General features: G+C 41.5%; 1 protein-coding gene across 1 annotated transcript in view; it reads left to right on the top strand.

The window, feature by feature from the left end:
* The window catches only part of LOC121721409 (lysophosphatidylcholine acyltransferase 1-like), a 42,806-nt gene extending 27,113 nt beyond the window's left edge, over nt 1–15,693 (top strand). Inside the window, exons 2-14 of the mRNA XM_042108300.1 lie at nt 521–660; nt 2,877–3,091; nt 6,008–6,120; nt 6,450–6,510; nt 7,197–7,255; nt 10,609–10,643; nt 10,824–10,878; nt 11,080–11,162; nt 11,666–11,791; nt 13,379–13,532; nt 13,926–14,024; nt 14,252–14,393; nt 14,741–15,693. Of these exons, the coding sequence (XP_041964234.1) occupies nt 521–660; nt 2,877–3,091; nt 6,008–6,120; nt 6,450–6,510; nt 7,197–7,255; nt 10,609–10,643; nt 10,824–10,878; nt 11,080–11,162; nt 11,666–11,791; nt 13,379–13,532; nt 13,926–14,024; nt 14,252–14,393; nt 14,741–14,892 (1,434 nt within the window). The 3' untranslated portion in view covers nt 14,893–15,693. The remainder of the gene's footprint in view (nt 1–520; nt 661–2,876; nt 3,092–6,007; nt 6,121–6,449; nt 6,511–7,196; nt 7,256–10,608; nt 10,644–10,823; nt 10,879–11,079; nt 11,163–11,665; nt 11,792–13,378; nt 13,533–13,925; nt 14,025–14,251; nt 14,394–14,740) is intronic.
* The last annotated feature ends 8,291 nt before the right edge of the window (nt 15,694–23,984 follow it).

The following is a 23,984-nucleotide window of genomic DNA, read 5'->3' as shown; positions in this document are numbered from 1 at the left end:
TCTTGTGACAACAGGCGTCTTCACATTATACAATTCTGTGAGTGCCTCAACCATGACCACTGGCTCACTCTTAACTCATTGAGTGCCAAAAACGTAATATTACCCCGGACTTGTAACTGGAGGGTTGCCGGTTCGAGCCCCGACCAGTGGGCCACGGCTGAAGTGCCCTTGAGCAAGGCACCTAACCCCTCACTGCTCCCCGAGCGCCGCTGTGGTTGCAGGCAGCTCACTGCGCCGGGATTAGTGTGTGCTTCACCTCACTGTGTGCTGAATGTGTTTCACTAATTCATGGATTGGGTTAAATGCAGAGACCAAATTTCCCTCACGGGATCAAAAGAGTATATATACTATACTACTACTAAGAATGAAGAAATAAATTCCCGTAATGCAGCCCCTGGGTAGTAACCCTAGGGCTGCAGAATATTTGCACAATGTAATAATAAACTGTGATTTATATTCGGGAAATTATGGTAAACACAATGCTGATGAAGTATGTTTTTGTCTGTGTTCTGTGGTACAGATTGCTGTGATGACGGTGACGCTGTTTCCTTTACGGCTTATGATGGCTGCCTTCATGATGCTGCTGGCGTGGCCGTTTGCCTTCTTTGCCACTTTGGGTCGCTCTGAGACTGCCATCGAACCCCAGACCCTCTGGAGGAAGTGAGCAACACCACCTATGACCACTTCTGTGTGCATAACAATGACAAAATCACAGCGTTTTATTGCATTTTGTGTTTAGAATGGCTAGATAGAAGAGCTATTTTAAGTAGCCGGCTATGCTATGTCAGTCAATTGGTTTTGTTCACTCGTGACAAAGGTTGCTAAGGAAACATAACTTTTAACACACCATGCCATGAATGTTGGCTCACATTGTTCAAGATGGTAAAGACATGTGGATTTTGTACTTGAGTCTCTTATAAACAAGTAATTTCTGTGTGCATTTACATGGACCTGCATCATGACCAGGCTTACCAATGAAGGCAGTGTGTCAGGGTTGGTGCACTCGAATCACAAACTCAATTCAAATCACTAACTCGGACGGAGCTAAATAGAGTTTAGACTCCTAGAGTTCCTTTTTTATGCCCAGCTAGTAGTGTTAATTTCGTCAGACAAGACGAGAGGAAATATATTCGTCAACGACCTTTTTTTTCATGACTAAGACGAGACGATGACGAAACGGCAGTAATGTCCTGAAACACTGACTAAGACTGACTAAGACTATCTTAAGATGCATTATTGTTGACGAAAAAAGACAAGACTAAAAAGTTTTGCATGAAATAAAAACTAAGATAAAATCTCTCTTCATTTTCGTCTCCAAAATGAGAAGACAGAATATCAAGCTGTTACATTTTCAAAATATTCCAAATGAGTTCATGCGCAACAGCTTTCCTGTAGGCTAGTCTACGTGCTGTTGCTGCAACCCTGTGGCTGCAACACGAAACTACACGGAACAAGAAAGCTTTATGCCACAATACATACCCAGAAGTTGAAGCTTCTCTCATACAAAATAACATCCCCAGAATGTCCATGCGAAAATTTTCATCATGTAATGTCAACTATTTAACTAGTTAGACTGATGAGGCAAAGTTTGCTAGCAAGTAGCCTAAGCTAATATGGAAAGTTCGCTAGCAAGTTAGCTATGGATAAGATGGAGAGTTTGTTTGGGGAATGTGTTGCGTTTGGGCGCATATCGCCATCTAGCGTGGCGGAGTAAAACATTAATACTTGGGTATTTACGAAGGACCACTTAACTAACCCTAGCTAAAAAAAAAAAAGATTAGACCTACTTCAACAGTATATTAGTCTACACAATTGGCCTACTCACTGAACCACCTTGCTTATTGTCTTTGCACTTTGCTTATTGTGTCAGAGGATTCATACTGTATGATTTAAACTGGTATATCTTACAGTGTTGCAGAACTGTTTGGATTTACATTCAATATTGCAAACAACTCATCTATATTATAATAATACCACATACCAATATAATAATACCACACTTTGAGAAAACACTGGTCTACGAATATCATGACAGTGGTCCAGTCAAATCTTTTACAGTCTATGGTCAAATCCCAGCCGAGCTATAACTGTAGCTCGACTTACCTGTGCATGTAAACATACTGACTGACAAAAAATCAGAATGAATAATTATACCAGACGAGTAGCCCTGTGGACAGACAATATTGTTGGAAAATTGAGATGTGTGAAACACTATTTGACTCAAATGGTAATCAGAAATAATTTGTTATTAAAAAAAAGACTAAAATGTTTTGACTAAGACTAAGATACCTTTAGTTTTCTTTTGAATAAAACTAGACTAAAATGACGAGACTTTTAGTCGACTAAAACTTGACTAACAAAAAAATGATATTTGAATGACTAAATATGACAAAGACTAAAAAGGACATTTCGTCACAAGACTAAGACTAAATTAAAAATAGGTGACAAAATTAACACTAGCTCTGCTCCAGATCTCTAAACTGTTTTAAGTGTCTTCTCACAAGTATGTGTCCATCCACAATGTCGTGGCCATTTTCGTGACGTCAATCCAGACACATGCTATTCATATCAGTTTTATGTTTAAATCGGTTCAAAACCGTTTAAACATAAAGTAAATTAGGCATAAAATATTGAACTATAAAAAATATAGTTGCAGAAAGTAATGTAGGTTAGGAAAAGAAAGTAATGTTGATTATGATAATGTAGATTGCAGAAAGTAATGTAGGTTATAACTGGCATATTTGACATATTTGTTATTTGGTAAGATGAATTGTCTGTCCTCCTATTTACACCATATACGTTCTGTCAGTTTCATTCTGCCTGAGAGACACACACACACACACACAAACTCTGTCACTCACTGTGTGTATGTGCAGGTTCGTGGACGTGATGCTGAAAACCCTCATGCGGGCCATGTGGTTTTCTGGAGGCTTCCATTGGATAACGGTGAAGGGGCGCCTGGCTCCACCCAGCGAAGCGCCTATCCTCACACTGGCACCACACTCCTCCTACTTTGATGCCATTCCTGTTACAATGACGATGGCCTCCATCGTCATGAAGGCTGAGAGCAAGGACATCCCACTTTGGGGAAGTGAGTATACTGTACGCACAAAGCGCTAACTAGTCCCAAGCGTGAGTCAAATGTCTAACTTTACAGCAGAAAAGGAGATACTTGTACTTTTAGACTCAAAAATTTGTTTCCCCCCGTTCATGACAACTGTAAGGGTGGGAGCATTCTTTTATATCATCTGTTTGAACGGTAGATTCAATTTTAACCGCATTCAGTATGAATGGGCTGAAAGTTTGAAACGAGAGAAACATGAGCAATTGCATCACTTATGGCTCTGTTTGGTGTGCAAATATAATGTTACACTTCATATTGCTTAGATTTTTTGGAAGTTAGTGAGAAATAGATACTGTACTATCCAATAACACAATTAGTGTAACAAGCAATAATGTTTGTTGTGAATTTATCAATTGTCTGTCAACCCGTTAGCCTGTTAGCTTATGTCAGGTAGCATAACAAACATGGCAGGGCCCATAGCCTTTGAACTTCGAGCTTCATGCCTGCTTTTCAGAAAAGCTATGAATGACGCCACAGAGGGTTTGTCCATTTATATTATTTATACAGTCTATGTACACATGCACACACACACATCTTCTTTTCTTTTCTTCTCTTTTATTTTCTTTTCTTTCTCTGATTGTCTACACTCTGTAAAGTGCCATGATACATGTGTAATGTTTTGGTGCTCTATAAGCACAATTAAATTTAAATTGAAAATTGACACACACACACACACACACACACACTCTGCTTATACACACTTATGCTTACACATTCCCACTCTTCATTCTCTAGTATAGAGACATAGAGAAGTTAGGCATGCATAGAGAATGCATACATTTGCATTACATTGCCCTTTATTCTTGTTGCAGATGACGAACAGAATAACTTAAAGGACCAGTATGTAGGAAATAATGGAAAATAAATTGTAACCATTCCAAAAAGTATCACCATATGTTATCAGAGAGTAAGGAAACACGATGAATTGAAGTAATGACTTATTTGACAACATTACTATAACCCGGAAAACCCGTAAAAAAAAATTAGTTACGGGGCGGAATCTCTGGGAATTTTCGTTTATGTTTTCAACGATTTAATTCTACAATAGCGTATTAATAATAAGCTGGCACGTTCTCCTATTTGGGTTGCCAGATTAGCAAAGGCCAACTGTCAACAGTTGTCAGTTGTAGTCATGAACGAGTAGCCTACGAGAGGCAGGCAAATTTCCAAAATTAAAACAAGAAACCAATTAAGTGGACATTGAAGGAGCCTTCCTGAGATGGCGACGTCTTTGTCAAACGAAGACTATCAAGTCTGACGCAGAGCTGACCATATTTCTCCACGACTGGTAGCCTAAGCTAAACTTTATCTGCATCGCTAACTTCAGCTAAATATGTTATGTTGGTTAGAGAGGTATTTTTTGTTTTCACTGTTTCCGTAATGTGTAGCTGGGTCATGGTTGGAGAAACGTTAAAGCAGCTGCAGGTCAACTAACGTTAGCTAAGTCTTAATTACATCTGACAACCCAGAACAGGTTCGCGTCTAGGTAGTCTTGAGAACGTTCACCAGTGTTTTGATTTTGATGTAACAATCCTACAAATCGCTTCTTTAAAATGTAATAAAATGTGAATGCTTATTGGGTGAACACATGAACAACTGTAGCAAAATGCGTGCGTGCGTACACACACACACACACCATGCATACATACATACATATATATGCACTGCGAATATGCACACACACACACACACACACACACACACACACACACACACACACACACACACACACACACACACACATGCAGTGTACTAGGCCAAGATGAGTTAGCCATGAGACAGCCAGCTCAGGCTGTAACAGTCAAGTGAGTGTGTTCTCTGAAGCACTCTATTAAAAATCCAGAACACAGGTTACAGGTTAATTGCTTAGAGATGTGTGTGTGTGTGTGTGTCCGTCTGTGTTTTTGGGAAAGAGAGGAAGATGGAGGGAGAGCAAGACCATGACAAAAGAACTCGGTGTCAGACAAAGAGCGAAAGAAAAGGGAATATCCAGTGTTTGAAAAGCAATGAGAACTTGAACTTTTTCTTGTAGCTTGAGAGTAGAACTTTTCCACAACTTGAAAATGTTGAATACTACAGTAACAGAGAGAATGGAGGAAGACTGAGAAAGGTGAGTAAGTAAATAGTGGCTGCGTCTCAAACCGCCTACTTGCACACTTCAAGTACTTAGTTTAAGTATAAAGTGCAGATAACGCAAGCACAAAAAAGTACCAAAGTGTTCCTTTTGGGACAGTACTAACCATCGAAAAGTAGGCACTACAGAAATAAGTGCTCAGTGCACACTGACGCAGTGTACTGACGGAAGTATGCGGTTTGAGACACAGCCAGTGTCTATTTTAAACTGGTGTTGTATGATCCCTCAGGAAGGTGCTAAGTCTTTGATCAGTCAGGGAGGAGCTGAACATCCTTCTGAACGATAATCCCTGTCACTCAAGAGTAGACACACACACACACACACACACACACACACACACACACACACACACACACACACACACACACTGCTACTCAAGTACGTCTTCTACACCTACTTTTTGCTACACCTCTTGAGTCCTATTCTCTCCCTCTCCCTTCTCGCGAGCACACACACAGACCTCAACTGGGACTTCTATGATTCAGTTAATACATATGAAATGTTTTTTTTTTTTTCCTTAACCTATGACTTTCCTTGAATTGACTGGACTGGCTGTTTTGTTTTCAGTTTTGCGAACTACGAGCCCTGTGTAAAATGTATGGAATGACAGTTCAGAACTTACATTTTCAATATTTGATTGTTTTATACCAGGTTTATTCTTAACCAAATATAAGAGTAGAATTAACGCTGTGTGTGTGTGTGTGTGTGTGTGTGTGTGTGTGTGTGTGTGTGTGTGTTTGTCTTTTCAGCGTTGATAAAGTACATTCGGCCAGTGTTTGTGTCGCGCTCAGATCAGGACTCTCGCAGGAAGACTGTGGAGGAGATCAAAAGACGGGCCAAGTCTGAAGGGGAGTGGCCTCGGGTACAGACAGCCAATCAGCATATTTCATTAGCCTTAGCCTCACCACCTTTTTAAAGTTCAACTTTAGAGCTACTCGGAAACAAACTGATATTATATCACTTTAGATATTCATATGTTTTATACTATGTTATATCACTTTAGAAATTCAAATTTTCAAATTTAACTTTACAGATTCAAATGCTTTGCATTTAATGTCAAATTTGAGCATCTTCACTTTTCAGGCCTTTTAAATGTGTGGCAAATGTGTCCATAGATGGCCATAGACATTGTGAAGTTAACTCATATCTGACGTGTGTGTGTGTGTGTGTGTGTGTGTTTGTGACACTTAGATCATGATCTTCCCTGAGGGAACGTGTACCAACAGGTCCTGTTTGATCACTTTTAAGCCAGGTGAGTTAAGTGAGTGGGATTTAGCTTCTCTGGCTGAAACTCAATGTCCCCCCCCAAGGTCTAAGCCCTGAACCCTCACAGACTTAACTGACAACTGTTGATAAGTGATTGAGTTTGAGAGGCTGTAAGGGTTAAAATGCTAAAAACAGGAACGGGACAGCCCCTGTGACGTATCGTTAAATTGACACAACCAAAAACGTGCAGCAAACATGTTCCTGTTTCTGTTCCTGTTTTTTCAAGCTTCTATCTTCATGGTGGGTAACCCTGTGTTTTATGTCACAACACTATGAACTGTCTGGTAATTCCCTTGGGTAAAGTCTGCATATATGGAGCCTTACAGGAAGGGCATAGAAAGGGTGCGAGCGAGCCCTCATGCACTTCACAACTTCACAATTTCACCGCACATTAACGTCTGTGAGTTTGTGACTGGGTCAATGAGATTCAGCCTCTGTCTCAAGTGATGGGGACTTGCAATGCATGGTTTGGCCTGACCATTTCTTGGGCAGTGAACAGCTTTGGCGACACTACCACTTGCTCAAGGAATTGTACCTCATCATATATTACCAAAACACACACCACAAGTGTATAGCAGTTGTACTTGTTAATGTAATGTATTGGTATAGTGCTCTATTTTAATGGCACTGATAGCCATGGTGATCTTAAGGATGTGTGTTTCTGCCCATCAGGAGCGTTCATCCCAGCAGTGCCTGTCCAGCCAGTGGTGATCCGCTACCCCAACAAACTGGTAAGAGTTAAGGGATCTCCACGTCACCCGAGTTAAGGGATCTCCACGTAGGTTAGTAAAAACCTGATCTACATGACGAGCACATTAAAGAGGCTTGATGTGATATCCCGGAGAATGATATTAATGCATCATTAAGACTCTGTGTCATTAGGGGTCCATGTAACAAAGCTGCTGGAACCCTATTGTTTGTTGTACAGATTCTTCTGTGATTTCCTTTTTGTAAAAGTGGTTGGGTAGAAAAAAGAGAGATCTCTCAATTTGAATTACCCCCACAGGACTCTAAGGGACACTATGATAAGCACATTTGCATTTTAGCTCATACTTTGGGAACTGTATGCATTTTTTTCTTTGATTCTTTGAGAGCTCCTGAATCTAAAGCATCCCTTCATGTCAATTTCCGGCATACAGATTTTATTGAAAACAATAAAAAACATTTTCACAGGTCACAAATGTTGTTCGTTCTTCAGAAATGATGACAGATGATCTTAAAACCAAGCCTCACAAAATTTAGTAGGTGGATTTTAGTACACACAAGCTTTACAACATTCGTTGTACATGCTCCCATTTGCTTTCATTGCCTCAAGTGCTGATTGGCTGGCTTGCCAAAATGGCTGCCAGACAGCCAATCAGAATCCAGTAGTCAATGTTTGCCCGTTTGAAGGACCGATCTTCCTGAATCTTGTTGGGCTCATTCATCATTCAACATAGAAACTGGGGTGGACGGCGGCGGCGTAGACAGAGAAGGCCAAGTGATTTCAAAAAGTAATTTTTTTTATTTTTCTCTTTCTTTTTTTTTTGTCTTTTCTAAAATTATGTGCAAATCATTACCATGTCATAACACTCAAAAACGAAAACAAAAACTGATCAAAATCCAAAATAAATAGGCACAGAAACTCACCAGGCTATATCTCACTAGACCCTGAGCAATTCGAAAAGACATATTACTCTCAGGCTTCTCTCCCCAAGACTGAGCCCATGGGGCCTAATACAGACCAGAACTAGCTGTAGCCCCACCTACACATCCACTGTCTAACATAAATCAATTATCCCCCCAAACATTTTATCACTACAAAATAATAATTCAAAGAAACAAATACAAAATAAACAAAAATACAGAATAATTTCCTTTCCCCAAAATAACTCATAAACCAATACAATTCACCTTAAACCACAGAACATCAAAACACCCCTGTCAAAATGGTCAGGCCAACATCAACCCAGGAAACCCCTCTACTTGTACCCCTAGTTGTAGTGTCCCTCGGGTTTCCAAGCAGGAAGTAATGTACGATGCGGTATGGTGGTGAGTAAACTGAATACGGTGATGTAGTTAGTTTTAACAAATAAATGAGTGTTTTAACGGCCAGTGTGTACAGTTGCGTTTGTCAAATGTAGATGGAGTTAATACAGATGAGATGTGGAAATGACAATGAGTTGTGAACGAACCTTTCAATGAAATGCCGCGTACCCACAATTGCCCTCGCGATATGCCGGTAGATGGCTACCTGCCCGCTATGCACTGCGCACGGGTCACGGCTCAGTTTGTGACAGAAACAATGTACAAAATATGAAAACAGTTGGTCACTTGGTGGGCCCTGTAATACTCCTCGTACAACACAAAATAAACAGCCCACTTTCCCATGCACTATTTCCTTCTTCTCAAAAGCTACACTACACAGAGTATGTCGTCTGAGCCCATTGAATAGGGCAGTGTTTCCCAAACTTTTTTTCTGGGGACCCACTTTTTAAAAATGACAGTCTATCCATTGGAATAGGGCATAGGCATCTTACAATAGTACTACACTCTGCACACTGTTTCTCCTGAGTCATGAAAAGTCCATTGAAACTTAAAGCCCTTTCAGACATACTCCCTAGTGTTTTCTTCCGGACATTATGTAAATGTGCTGTGTCTAAATGAAGTGTAGAACCTGCAGTTAAAAATCACACCTACTGAGAGGGCGTGTCGGTGACGTTTCTTTTGTGTGTCTGTGTGGTGGGGACACCTAAATCTGACTTAAATGCTAGTGTCATGATGGAGTGGCATAGTGCTGTCCAGAAAATCTCTGACCTGGAAAGATGCAGACATCACGGAGCTACTGTCCATCAGGGCAGACAGCATTGTGATAGAACACATAAAGGGAACGGCAAGAGACACGTTGATGTAGCCTACAACCGCATCGCAAGGCATTTAAATTCAAAAGACCAAATCATCATAAGCAGAAGGCGCTGAAAAGGCAGTAGCCTACAGCGACGTCGTTGACGACAATAACAGGAGTATTTCATAAATTGTTAGCCAATACAGTCGGTTTTCTGTTCATTGATAGCCTTCTCATGACCTCACTGCTGAGCCCGATATTTGTTGAGCATAAATATGCCTAAAGAAAATGAAAACGAAGAAAACCCAACTTTGTTCCAAGCTCCTTACGCACCAGATTTGGGGTTCCATAGCCAAATAATTCTGCTACATAACATTGAAAACAGATAAATGTGTTTATTTGAAGCACATATACAAATACTGTAGGTCAGTTACATGTATGCACACTTACGTGACTACTCCTACGCACAATAGATTTTTCTTCTTTAGCCTACATAATGCATACACTTTGTACACAAAAACAGCAGCTGTGACAACAGCCGCATATATTCTGCGTCATATCTCGCCTCTTGTGAACTCTACAAGCCCCCACCCCTCACTCGACAACCACACAGAGATTCTGTAATGTGCGTGTATGTCGTTCACACATAGGTCGTATAAGGTCAGTATAAGGTCCGCAGGTTAGCATCATATCTGAATCATCCGAAGGGTAGGACCTCCGTTTGACAAACCTCCGCATATACTCCGGAGGTTATATCTGAAAGCCCTATTAGTCATCTTAACAGTAACTACACTCTACACAGTCTTTCTCCTGAGTCATGCTAAGCCCAGTGAAGCATAGGTATCTTAACCCTTGTGAGAATGTTGAGAAATGAACGTTCTAAAGAATATCTGGGTTCATTGAATTCAACATAGAATTTTAGAACCTTCAATTGTTGCGGAACTTAGAACGTTCAAAAACCTACACCTTTAAGGGTTAAGTTGTGTGTCAGTGTCTTACATCAGTAGTCTGGAGGGCTGAACCAGTGTCTGTGGTTGTCAGTAGAATGATGTAACGCCAGAGAGTATTCTAGAACAGCTTGGGCAACGGAATCATGACATTTTAAATTTCACCAGAATCAGGTTAGTAGCAGAAAGCAGAAATGGACATAGTGAGGACAAGTAACCTACAAACACACACACACGCACACTCAGGCCTGTTGAAATATGTTTGTGTTTCAATAGGCCCATCTTTGTGTTTAAAAGTATGTGTTTTTCACAGGACTCCATAACTTGGACATGGCAGGGACCAGGAGCGTAAGTTCTCTTTTCTTTCCTTCTTTTTCTGTCGTTGTCTCTCCTCTAGTAACCTCCCCTCTCTCTTCTCTTAAGTTAGGCCATAGAAGTATTAAATTAATGGAACGACTTCTGTGTCCGTGTGAGTGTAACTGATGTCATGGTGTAATGTGGCTGATTACACACTTCTCCTCTCTGTAGGTTTAAGATCCTATGGCTCACACTCTGCCAGCTACACAACAAATTTGAAATTGAGGTTAGTTACTCCTCAAATTGAGTTTGACCTGTCTGTGCTGTGTGGGTGTGCTGTGTGTGCTTGTGTGTGTGTGTGTGTGTGTGTGTGCTTGTGTGTGTGTGTGTGTGCGCGCATGTGCTCTGTGTGCTTGTGTGCGTGTGCCACTACCCGTCATCAAAACCTGAAACGTCATAAGCAGTGTGTGTGTGTGTGTGTGTACAGTACCTCCCTACATATACCCCATCAGAGGAGGAGAAGAAGAACCCGGCGCTGTTTGCTCAGAACGTGCGGCGGATCATGGCCAAGTGAGCACCATGCCCTACTCCTCCATCTCCTATCTCTAACACACATGCCCTACTCCTCCATCTCCTATCTCTAACACACATGCCCTACTCCTCCATCTCCTCAACACACATGCCCTACTCCTCCATCTCCTCAACACACATGCCCTACTCCTCCATCTCCTCAACACACATGCCCTACTCCTCCATCTCCTCAACACACATGCCCTACTCCTCCATCTCCCACATGCCCTACTCCTCCATCTCCTCAACACACATGCCCTACTCCTCCATCTCCTCAACACACATGCCCTACTCCTCCATCTCCTCAACACACATGCCCTACTCCTCCATCTCCCACATGCCCTACTCCTCCATCTCCTCAACACACATGCCCTACTCCTCCATCTCCTCAACACACATGACCGTGCAGCAATCCCATTACTTTCCACCGCATATTTATGGCATTTAATATAACTTTTGTGTGTGTGTGTGTGTGTGTGTGTGTGTGTGTGTGTGTTTGGCAGAGCTTTGGATGTGCCGATCACAGACTACTCATTTGAAGACTGCCAGCTGGCCATGGCTGAAGGGCAGCTCCGACTCCCCTCCGACACCTGCCTGCTGGAGTTCGCCCGCCTCGTCAGAAAACTGGGGTACGACACACGCGCACGCACACACACACATACAATCACGCACACAACCATACAAGCATGCAGGCTCCCAATCATGCACGTACACACACACTAACGCACGTACACACGCACACACGCACACATTAACGCACACACACACACACATTAACGCACACACACACACACACACACACTAACGCACCTGTACACACACACACACACACACTTCTATTATTTTGCATCTCAGAACTTTCCAGAAGTCCATATTAACAATGTAAAGCAATTCTTACCAGTGTATCTTGATTGGGAATGAAATGAATGCAAAGACAGTTACTTTATGAACTTAAATTTAAGACGTATTTGATCATTTCAGATAAAATTTCAAAGATATGTAGCGCAGTGCAGTGCAACACAATGTAGAAATATAGCTGAATAAACTGAAATAAATGCTAACAGAAGTGCATGCACAAAAATACATATATTCATTATCTTTGAGTTAAATTAAATGAAAGTGAAAATAAGGAACTTTTCAAATTTTTTTTATATTGCAGCCAACCTCTTAAATGCTGCCTGTTTATAGTATGTATTAGAACTATATATATATATATATAGCCGTCGCACATCAAAATGACTGGCACTTGTTCCGGGCTCAAAACATGAACTTTTCTCTGAATAAGCAATACATTATTTAATTTTGCCTGTAACCGAGTAAGCTAGCTAGCTAACGTTAGCACAGTAAACAGAAAGTGAATGGGAATGGCTAGTTATGTTCGCTATCTAGGTAGCAGCTAAGGACTTTTGCTAAACTTGTATATTGTTGCAAACTAACCTGAAATAACACGTACAGCAACTTTGTGGTAGTCTACTAGTTCAAGCAAAACTATCGTAGGATAGTTTATCAACTGTCTCTGGGTCTTTGAGAACAAGTGGCTGTGCACAAGAGCTTTGCTGAGACAGTGACAGATCACACAAACACATTTCTCTTTATTTATTTTGGTTATTTGGTTACTTTATTTTTTTTATACATTTACAAAACACTCAAAACCCTTGCTTTTTTATGGGGTGTTGGAGTGTTGTGTGTAAATAAATAATTGAAACCATTTTAAAGCAACACCAAAGAGTTGTTTGTACCTTAAAATAATCTTTCCAAAATTGTTTCAGTGGTTCATCAACTCATAACAGGGTGAATGGCACTTCTGCATTCGCTTCGCAGCCCTCTATCGGCTATAACCGCACTATGTAAGTTTGCCAGATCGGGTAGCGGATCTGTAGTTCGATGGAATGAGACCTAAGAAACTACAAATTTAACTTGCTTCTGATGTCACAATACATCATACTTTCATAAAATCATGCAACATACTCTAGCTTGTCTGTGGACTTTTGTTATTTGCAAAAGCCAGTCCTGGATAAACAAATAGCGTGTGTGCAACAGAGGAAAAGTGCTTTGGTGTTGCTTTAAGATGAGTCTGAAACATAACAAAATGTGGAAAAAGTGAAGCGCTGTGAATACTTTTCGTATGCACTGTACACACACACACACTTCTGAGACACTGGTATTGACCAGCATTATAATGCATGTACTGTATATTTTTTTTTTAATGGTCACAGCCTGCAGCTGGATAAGACTGGCCACATCCTGGAGGATTACGGGAGGCGTGCCCGCAAGCTCCACGGAAAGCGTGTGCCACTGGGAGAGTTTCCCCGCTTCCTGGACGTGCCCGAGTCCGACCTGATCAGGGACATGTTCGCTCTCTTTGATGAGGTGAGGAGAGAGCTTCCGAATGCTCTCTCTCTCTCTCTCTCTCTCTCTCTCTCTCTCTCTCTCTCTCTCTCTCTCTCTCTCTCTCTCTCTCTCTCTCTCTCTCTCTCTCTCTCTCTCTCTCACACACTTGCTCACTCAGTCACTCACTCACACACACACACAGCCATCAGCAGGAATCAAGTTTCTTTGTGGAACATTTGGAGATGCGTATGCCACAGTATGAATTATTTGATATTCTGTAATTGCATCATAATTAAGATTTTTCACTTTATTCTATTTTCTCATTAATTACAGGAGCAATAGTTGAGTAAGTTAGACGGCCTAAGCAATGCCTTGATGTTGATGTATGTCTTTTCTCTCTCTCTCTCTGTATGTGTGTGTGTGTGTGTGTAGCATGAAGACTGCACGATAGACATCAGAGAGTTTGTCATTGCCTTGTCAGTGGTATGTCGGCCAGCTAAAACTCTGGAAACAATGAAGTTGGCCTTTAAGGTAAGTAAACGCACCACACACAGTTGTGACCCTCCAGGATCGCTAGGTGCAATTTAAAGGCTAAAATTTTACAGCATATCTAATATGTTAAATCCATTCATTCATGCCTAACACAACAAACTATTTTATTGAGGATTATTGTTTATGTTTGTTTTAAGTTTAATGTGTCTGTGTGCATGTGTGTGTGTGTGTGTGTGTGTGTGTGTGTGTGTCTGTCTGTGTGTTAGATGTATGTTGATGAAGTGGACAGCTCCATCACTGAGCAGGAGTTGGCATGCATCCTGCAGACGGCCCTGGGCGTGGCTGACCTTACAGTGACCTCACTGTTCCAAGCTGTGGATGCACACGGCAAAGGAAAAATCACATTTGGTGAGGAACACTGCTCTGTGCTGACGGCCAGCAGCCACCTGAAAAAAGGCAGTGTTGTTTATGTGATGCTTTGCTATTAAGGATACATTTATTAAGATGTTGATTGATGCCAAGATCAAGGTTGAGGGATTGATCTGCTGAGAAATGTTGAAACCATTAAAAAAAGCATTGGTTACCTCAGTTGTACATTTTAAATGTGGATGAAAATTATGTACATAGGATGCGTAATAATTTCTGGTCAGGAACAGTAGTTTTCTACTCTCAGACGTTTAAACCATCTATAGATCTCCTCCCATTCTCCTCAGTGACACTCTGTTTTGCTTCTCTCTGGTGCCCCCTTGTGACAGAATTATTCCAGAGCTTTGCGGAGTTGCACCCAGACTTTGCCGAGGAGTTCCTGTTCGGCGAGAAACGGGTCATCCGCCACCCCAGCCAGCCCGCCGCCACCAACGGCTTCTGCACGGACTTCACCCCACTCGACCACAAGAAGCTGGACTGAGCCCCTCCCCCAACCCTCCTCTACCCCATGCCAATCTTGATCCCCTTCTGCTGTTCTCCTGGCGAGAGCAGCAGCACCCACCGAACCAGAAGCCGAGTTTACGCACCCCTGTCCCAACCCCCCATTTCCACCCCGCAGACCTCCATGGCCGTCTATGGCGGGTTGATGGTGTGGAGTTTTCTAATAGCAAAAGACTTTAAGCTGAGAGTAGAAAGCCAAGCCGTTCTTCTCTTCTTTCCTCTTTCCTCTCTGGCATCTGTCTTCATACTTCAGCGAGGTACTTAATACTTGAAGGCCAAACAGTTGTGTTCATTTCCTCTAGCTGTGAATTGGACTGCATGATTCATCAGGTGATTCACTGATTCAGTGACTGACAAACAAGTGGGTATAAGGGTAGATTACATCCTTGTGCCCCCCACCTCCACCGCTTTCCCGAAATGAGACAGGTGAACACACAGGTGAGAGTAGTTAGGGCCTTTTCCTCCTCTTCATCTAGATGCTGACAACGGTGACCCTGATAAACACGGGTGTGTGTGTGTGTGTGTGCTTGTGTCTCAGCGATACGTTTGCACCTATGACCAATCTGTCTGCTGCTTACAGTAGATACCAGCTGGACGTGGAGCATATCTGGATCTGATTGGGCACAGTTCTAGCAGACGCAGACCTGGGCTGGATCAGGGCTAGCTAGCTGCCGTCTGGTTTCCTTTAGACAGATCTGAGGTGCAGATGAGTTGAGGTTGCCAGTTTTTCAGGTTTTCTTTTTTTTTGTTTGTTTTTTTTTTGTATTTTAGTTCCCTTTAAATACACACGCACAATACGTTAATGCAAGTGTGATGAGGAAGATCAGAGCTCAAACACACGTAAACGGTTGATGTCCTCCCAGCATTCACCCCTTCCTAAGTTGAAGAGCATTTCTTTAAGGCACACAGAGGACCCGCAGGCAGTGTGCATGTGCGTGCTTGTGTGTAGGGTGCGGGTTGGACACCGAAACACGGTTCTAATAAGGCACCGGTGCCGGCGCAAACGGTAGTAACTGCATCGAATAACAACGTGTATTTCGGTGCCTCAATTCGGTGCTTAAATAGCGTTTTTTTAATTTATTTTTTTATATGAGGCATCACTGCATGTCATGCGCCATCTCTAACGTCTTGCTCTGGTAGCAACACATCCAGATACAGTTAGCTAACACAACCACATAGGCGAGTGGACAGTGTTTAACAGCCCAAGTAGTTTACTTTAAAGCGATATCGCGAGCTCCTGTCAAAATCTAGCAGTGGGCCTAACTACACACAATCAAAAGGCTATGAAACAGTAGGCTAGCCTATACGTTACACAATATCCTTGCTAATGCGCTAACTGCCATTTATTTGAAATGTTATCAGCAAAGTTGTAAGGTGAAAACTTTTTCACGGTGTTAAACAACATAAATAGCATGATATTAATCTTTCATGTGCATGAAGCCCATATAGCATCACAATGAATATGAAGATCATGTTAAAAGTTAGCTGGCAAAAACATAAATATGTAGGTTACATACCTGTCGTCACTGAGCTGTCAAAGAGGCTACGAAACCATCTCCGTACGTTATCGCTAATTAAACTCAGCTGACTGGTGTTAGCGCATAGTCATAGTTGCTGTTAAAATGCCTACTAGGCTAGCGCTGGGAATCTAAACACTTCAACACCGACATGTAGCCTATCATGTTCAAAACTACTGCGTGTTATGGGTTAAGACGTGAAATTTCTTGAAGCATTTGGGAACACACTGAATTAACTAGAAAGTAGAGTCCCTGTTAGATTAGCTTGCTTGCCATTGTCCATGACCTGGCAGTTTTATGGCAAGCGATTTTAACATGCCTTATGGCAAACCGCCTACACTGGGTAAACTTGAAAGCAGAGCTTACCATTGTGTGTGCATGCATGGCAAGCTGTTTTAACATTTAAATGTATTATTCGTAGGAGCAATGAGATATTGATAGTAAATTGAATATAACAGTTCAATTTCATGTTCAAATTTGTCTTATCAATAAAAAAAAAAGCAATTCATGCTTTAGAATTTAAAACATTTTAAAAACAAAGTACCGGTTCAGGCACCGTTTTGGCACCGGCACCGTTTTTTAAAGTATCGATTTAGCACCGGTATCAGATAAAACCCAAACGATACCCAACCCTACTTGTGTGTGACTTTCATATCATTAGATAAATCACACTGCTTATGGATTGGGATTCTGCAGTTCTGAATTGATATTGTAAAGTTCCTTTAAAAAGTAGTTAATTTAACACTCACTTCTACACACTGATACACATGTTGCAGTCAGTGGTCTGTAAAGCATGACTGGTGACCAGGTAGGACTGCATGGCATATTGGCTTACCTTCAGCATTCCCTTTATATACCTTGTGGAAATCTCCACCGTCATGGTGGATTAGCATTCCTAAGAAAACAACCAGTTCCTAAGAAAACAACCCTATGAGCTCTCAGACCCATTCCATAGACCCGTGAAACAATTCAACAGCTCACGGACCCATTCCAGACCCAGAGCCATATAGAATCTCTCTATCATCATTCCACAGCTCACAGACCCATTCCAGAGCCCTGTGTTATGATTCCGGAGCATGCCAATTCATTCCGTAGACCCGCGTTTCACAGTTTCGCAGCTCCGGTCCTGTTGCACGACCTCTTAACCCCATTCCAACCCTTGCACCGCAGCTCAGCTCATGCTCATCTCTTTATCTTAATGCCCATCTCTACATGCTGTGTGTGTGTGTGTGTGTGCGTGCGTGTGCGCGTGTGCGTGTGTGCGTGCATGCCTTCAGTCCCTCTGTCTGTGTGTCTCTCTGGAATGCCTTAGACTATGAAGAGGATACTTTGTTTTATTGTTATTTTATCTGCTTTTTTGTTTTCAATATTATTTTTTTCAGTAAAGTGATACAGTATAGTGTTGTTGTTTTGCACTTGAAGATATTAGTCAAACCAATCCTTTCTGCAATCACAATCACGTCACCCGTCTCTGGTTTCCGTACACCGTAGCTCAACAGATAATGGCGTATTTCTGGTGGTGGGGACCTGGATTAAACGGCACTTAGTTAATGTAAAAAGCTTCAGTAGGTGAGGCAGGACTCAAGGCAGTCATGCATTTCATTCAAGGGAATTCGTGTTTCCATCTTTTTTTTGTGTGTGTGTTTAGAGAAACTCTAAAGTCAAAGTTTACGTCTTTAACCTATGCTGATCTATTGAAAACGACCAAATGGTTCTCAAAGTGGACATTATCTCCCGCATCACCAGCTTCATCTCTCCAAATGCACCACACACACACACACACTCACTCCTCCTGAGGCAGTGTGTCCCATCCTGACATGGACCGCTGGCACCGATCCGGAACAACGGTCTTGACCGTCCCTGGTCTGGAGCTGCACCAGAATATTCCAGAAAGGACTGATATCTGGGCCTGATGGCTCCTTCTCTATCTCTTCTTTTATATATATATATTTTTTTTTTTCTTTTTTTTTCTTGTTTCTCTCTCCTTCTCTCTCCCTCTGTCCTGAGCCCGATCTTATACTCCTGGCCTGAGCCACTGATGTGTTGTGCATGTGGGTATTTCATGAACAAGGGATTTCTTCTCCTCCTCACCTCCACTGCCATGCCCATCTGAGATGGGAACGCATCTCTCCTCCACAGCTTTAGGCCCACTGCGTTCTCTGTTTGTACAAAATTCTATATTGCTGTATGCTGTATTATTACTATTACCATGATTATTATTACTTTTATTGATTTCATATCAAATTTGTTTAGCAAACTACAAAATGCTGATTTGATATGAAGATTTTTGCCTTGAATTTTCTTGTAATTTTCACAAAGAAAAGAATGTATAGACAATCTGTCACCCTCTACACGAATCCTAGCGCTGACGTTCTAATGTTCTAATTATCAGTGGAGCAGTGGAACAGTTCTTCATCTGTGGGTCTGTTGGCACACATAGAGGGCTGTCTGGGGGGATTCAACTGGTCCTTGACATGCAGAAACCACTCCTTATGCGTATGACGGGACCGGTTAAACACACACACACACACACACACACCCACCCTACAAGTGGGGCTAATGGGACAGGCTGAAATCCCCTCTTGAGTGAGCAGGTCTCCTACACACACACACACACACATACACACACTCAAAGCTGGCACTTTTAATGTGAGCATTTTCCTCTCATTTCTCTTCTATCTCATTCCTCAATAATGTGATTGGGCATGCTCCTCTTGCATGTGAAGTCGTGCAGCCAGTATGCTACCAACAGTGGTGTGTGTGTGTGTGTGTGTGTGAGTCAGTGAGGCCACAACATATACACACACACACACACACACACACACACACACACACTCTCTGAGCAGAGTATTTCTTGTTTCTACTCAGGTTCCTGTCAGTCTCCTATCCTGGGTAGAACCGGATTCTGAACCGACCCAGATCTGGTCTGACAGAGTCCGCTTCCATCCAGGGTCGAAGACCTGATTTATACAAGAGTTTCATGTTAATCTACACCGTCTACTGGACCTGGCTATCCCTCACAACTACGTGAATTGGTACTCTATTGTAAATCAACAGCTCGCTCGCTCTGTGTCCACAGCTGCTGAGTGACCGATGCATCAAGCTGTTTCTATAATCTGTGATTTGTCATTCCTCCTCTTTTTTTTTTCTTTTTTTTTTTTAAATATGAATGCTATATTATCTGTTTTATTTCTTTGTGTTTTTTCTTTTTATGACCCTGTGGGTCCAGGACTCACTGGAGGTGGTGAACTTTGCGGTAAAGAAATGAATGTGACCTTTGGCCCTGAGAGTGCAAACATGTGAAGGGCCGGTCATGTGGATGAAGTTTTTTTTTTTTTTTTTTTTTCCTCTATCCCCTCTTATTTACCTCAAAAGTATTATTAGTGTTGCATTCGGCCTCTGAGAGGGTGCGAAGAGTCCAACACACACTTTCTGTTCTGCAGTCCTCCTGGACTCTGATGGGGAGCTGAAGACGAGAGGCCCTCCAGCCACTGTTGGGCGCTGTGTCTCTCTGAGGGCTCACCTGGCTACGCTGATAAACTATATGTTTCTTTGTTTTTTTTATTTAATTTTTTTTGCTTTCTTTTTTTTTAGTTTTATATTTTTATCTTGAGTTTTATTTTCTAATGTATTGAAAGAGTCATTTTTACAAGAGAATTTGAACTGTCTGATTTTTGACCGCTATATGACTTGTCATTGTGACTCTTTAATAAAAAAGGGAATCATATCTTGTCACCTGTGTGTGTGCGTGCGTGCCTCTGGGTTTGTGTTACAGGGCAGTGGACAAATGGACTCATATTGGTAAACAAAATGCCTTAAAGTGGGGGCAAAATTAGTATCAGTGAATTAATTTGCATACATTTTAATATAACCTCTGTCCTCTGAATACTGAGAAATCCTCAAATTGCATATAATCAATTTCATCTTAAGAATACAAGCCATTTTATCAGCGTTATGGATGTGACATGAAATGGACACACTTTTGTGAGAGATTACAGGTTTTCTACAAAGAGACTTGAATGAACACAAAAAGTGTGTTTTTGAAACGATGCGTCATTTTCGTAATGCATTATGTAGGGGAAAAACTGGCGTTATGGATGTGACTGTTTCACGTTATGGATGTGACGTGTCTGAACCAGTCCTCGACGAACTACATAAAACACATAATTAAGTAGTGAATTTTGATATGAAACAATTGAAATAGTCATGAAAAACTAGCAATGAAAGTATTGCTTCCTCAGTGCCCACTAAGATCCACAGGAAGAATCAGGACAAGTCATTTAAAATATAAAAAAGGAATTAATTTTTTTATTTTACCGTCATCAATTGTGGTCAGTGATTCCCGGGTTACCGAAACACCAGGGAACATGATACTTGGTGGCCACTCCCCTAAATAACTAGCCCTACCTGAACCGTTGCACCCAAGATGACAAAATATTTATGGTATGTTAGTCTCAAGAGCCCGCATTAACCTAACCCATACCCACTCATTTGTGATTTGCACACATAAAGTACGTGCATGCGCACGTGCACACATGCACACACACACACACGCACGCACAGTCGCACACATACAGATAGGCAAGCACACACACACATAAACACATACAGACAGGCAAGCACACACACACCCCCACATGAATTCAGACACATAAACACACACACACAGGCACGCATACGCATGTGCACATGCACACACACACACACACATAAACACACAAACACAGGCATGCATACGCACATGCAGACACACAGACACACTCTTATAAAACAACAAAAGCAAACTCACATATACACACACTCATTAACATGCACATGAGTTGCAGGAGTAGGAGATGGAGACAAATTGACAAGCATGATTTATTTTTGCGAAGAGAATATGCAGGACTGAGAGGCGGTCATATTTTGTACCGCTATGCGTTACATCTAGTTTATTGCTGCCGTTACTCATGTTACTCTGTGGGTATTAGTTACAGAGGACCTGACACTTCAAATGCTGGCATATCGCGTCATTTAAAATGAAACTGTGTTAAGCAGACGTGAACGGCAGGCTGAACAGATCTGCAACAGAAGGAGGTTGCTATGTTAACTCCAGCTGCAAAGTCAGCCATCTTCACCAGCTAACACGATAATCCAGTTACTGTACAACAACAGTATGACAGTTACGGGAAGATAATCGCTCAGATTTTCAGATTTTTGTTAGGCCACTTGAAAATAGGCTATGGCTAGGCTAATCACTGGAGGTATTTTAATATTATGTTTGTTTTGCTAATGCTTAGGCGAGGCCTCCCTGTGGTTTTGATCAACCTAATAATCTTTGAAATGTCATTTGTAAACACTAAGGTGAAATGCATTAAAACTGACATGCCACCAGAACAGACGTTTTATCAGCTTTGAGGTATAATAAAGTCTCCAGTCTTATAAATGTACATAATGTAACATCCATAACGTCACATCCATAATGCACCATTAAAGGTTTTAAAAGTAAGAAAGGGGCACAATTTGGTCATCACACTTTACATTGATATAAATCAGCTTTGCACAGACACTATGGACATTGTCGCATCAACACTGTATGTGTTGCATAAACTTTTCCTATAAAACGTTATGGATGTGACATGGCCATAGAACTTGCGGACTTAAAAACAAAAGCCTTACAAATGTAAGGAGTTGTGCTCTTAAAGGCAAGCTCAGCATAGATATTGCTCTACCATTCCCTTGTCAATGTGGAATTTGTCAAATGACACAATTTGTTTGAACCTTGGGTCCATTTATCCACTTTTTAAATATATATAATTTAAATATGTATAATATTACCATGTGAAAAATGTTGTTTCTGGTATGGTTGCACACCATATTTATGATGTGAAAAGAGTGTCATTCTCCATCAAATTCAATCAGATCAGTTACAAACAATAAAATATAGACCTAAATGAAGATTTTAACAACAGTTCTTTTTGCGTATGCACAACTTTCTTTTTCCATGTGGGATGACCTTTGCATGGAATTGCCCTACAGCGTTTTCCAAACTCTGGTCAGCTCGATGCTAACAAATGTCTCTGCTCCAAACTAATTTCCTTCACTAGAGGTCTATAGAATTGGCAGTGATGTACACATTATTTTGTCAAGTGGAAGTACTCATTCAACTTATCTCAAGTAGGGTATAGTACAACAAGTGAAGGCTCCAAAATGTGCCCAAATCCAGCTATTTGAAGGATATTTCAAGCAGCGGTTTCTTGGCGAAGCTAACTTTATAGAATCTCTGAGATAATGTTCTATTCCGAGAGTGCCTCCTATCCTAACACTCAAACATGCCGAATTCACATTTAGCCTACTGTGCATTCTTAATCTGGTCTCCTTGCAGTTTGTCATATTGAATAGATTTAGAGTTTAGTGCTTCCTTTGAGATCTTCTAATTTACTGAAACTTGATTGTTATTGTTCACCAAGTTCAAGTTGCTTTAGAGAAAATTGTTAGCAGTATAGAGGTTCAGTCACCCCACCTGCCCTTGAATCTGGGTCTACAGGGTACCAAACCAGTAGCCGACCCATAGGCTACAATACGAACTACGCTCATTGGTATGACAGTCAGTGAATATTCGACTGCAATGACCGTAGCCTACTCCGTCACAGCGTTTTGGTATGATGTGGGCTACAGTATATAAAAAAGTATTCACCCCCATTGAATATTTTACTTCTTTTATAAATGGAATCTTGATCAGTTTAATTTGGCCTTTCACTATAATGTGCAAAAAAATCCCCTCTTAAATGAAGTGAAAGCAGTGAAATGGAGATCGTCTGAGTGCAGTGATTATTAAAGTAGCCTAGTAATAAAGACACCTGTGTCTGGAAGGCCCAGTCACTTGTCAGTCTGTTTTCCTGTCTACAATTCCACCATGAAGACAAGCACTCTAAACAACTCAGACAAAATGTTATTGAAAAGCATAAGTGAGGGGATGGATACAAAACAAATTTAAGGTCACTGAACATCCCCTGGAGTGAAATCCATCAAGAAATGTAAGGAATATGGCAAATGTGTAAATCTGCTTAGAGCAGGCCATGAACGTTCCAGAAGAATACTGGTGTGGAGGGCCACCAGGTTGACAAAGCTTCGGCAGCTGAGGGAGGAACTCTGCATACAACAACTATTGGCCGAGTTCTTCACCAGTCAAAGATCTATGGGATCGAGTGTCAAATTCTTATTAAATGCTCTTATTAAATCTTGACTAAAGCTGCCCAAAGACATGTGGGAGACTAAATGGAAGGTTCTTCGGTCTGATGAGACCAAAATTGAGATTTTTGGCTATCAGACTATGATGTTATGTTTTGACAGCAAACACTGCACATGACGACAAACGCACCATCCCTAATTTGAAGCATGGTGGTGGTAGCATCTGGCTGTGGGGATGATTCTCGACAGCAAGCCCTGGAAGGCTTAGGTAAAGTTCAAATGAAAATATATAGAAATCCTGCAGGACGACCTGGTTCAGTCTGCAAGAGAGCTATGGCATGGAAGAAGATTAACTTTCCAGCAAGACGATACAGCAAAAACTACA

This window comes from Alosa sapidissima, chromosome 10 (genome assembly GCF_018492685.1).
Source record: "Alosa sapidissima isolate fAloSap1 chromosome 10, fAloSap1.pri, whole genome shotgun sequence".
In the NCBI taxonomy this organism is placed as follows: Eukaryota; Metazoa; Chordata; class Actinopteri; order Clupeiformes; family Clupeidae; genus Alosa; species Alosa sapidissima.
The sequence above is the reverse complement of the archived record's forward strand: the minus strand, read 5'-3'. Positions and strand labels throughout refer to the sequence as shown.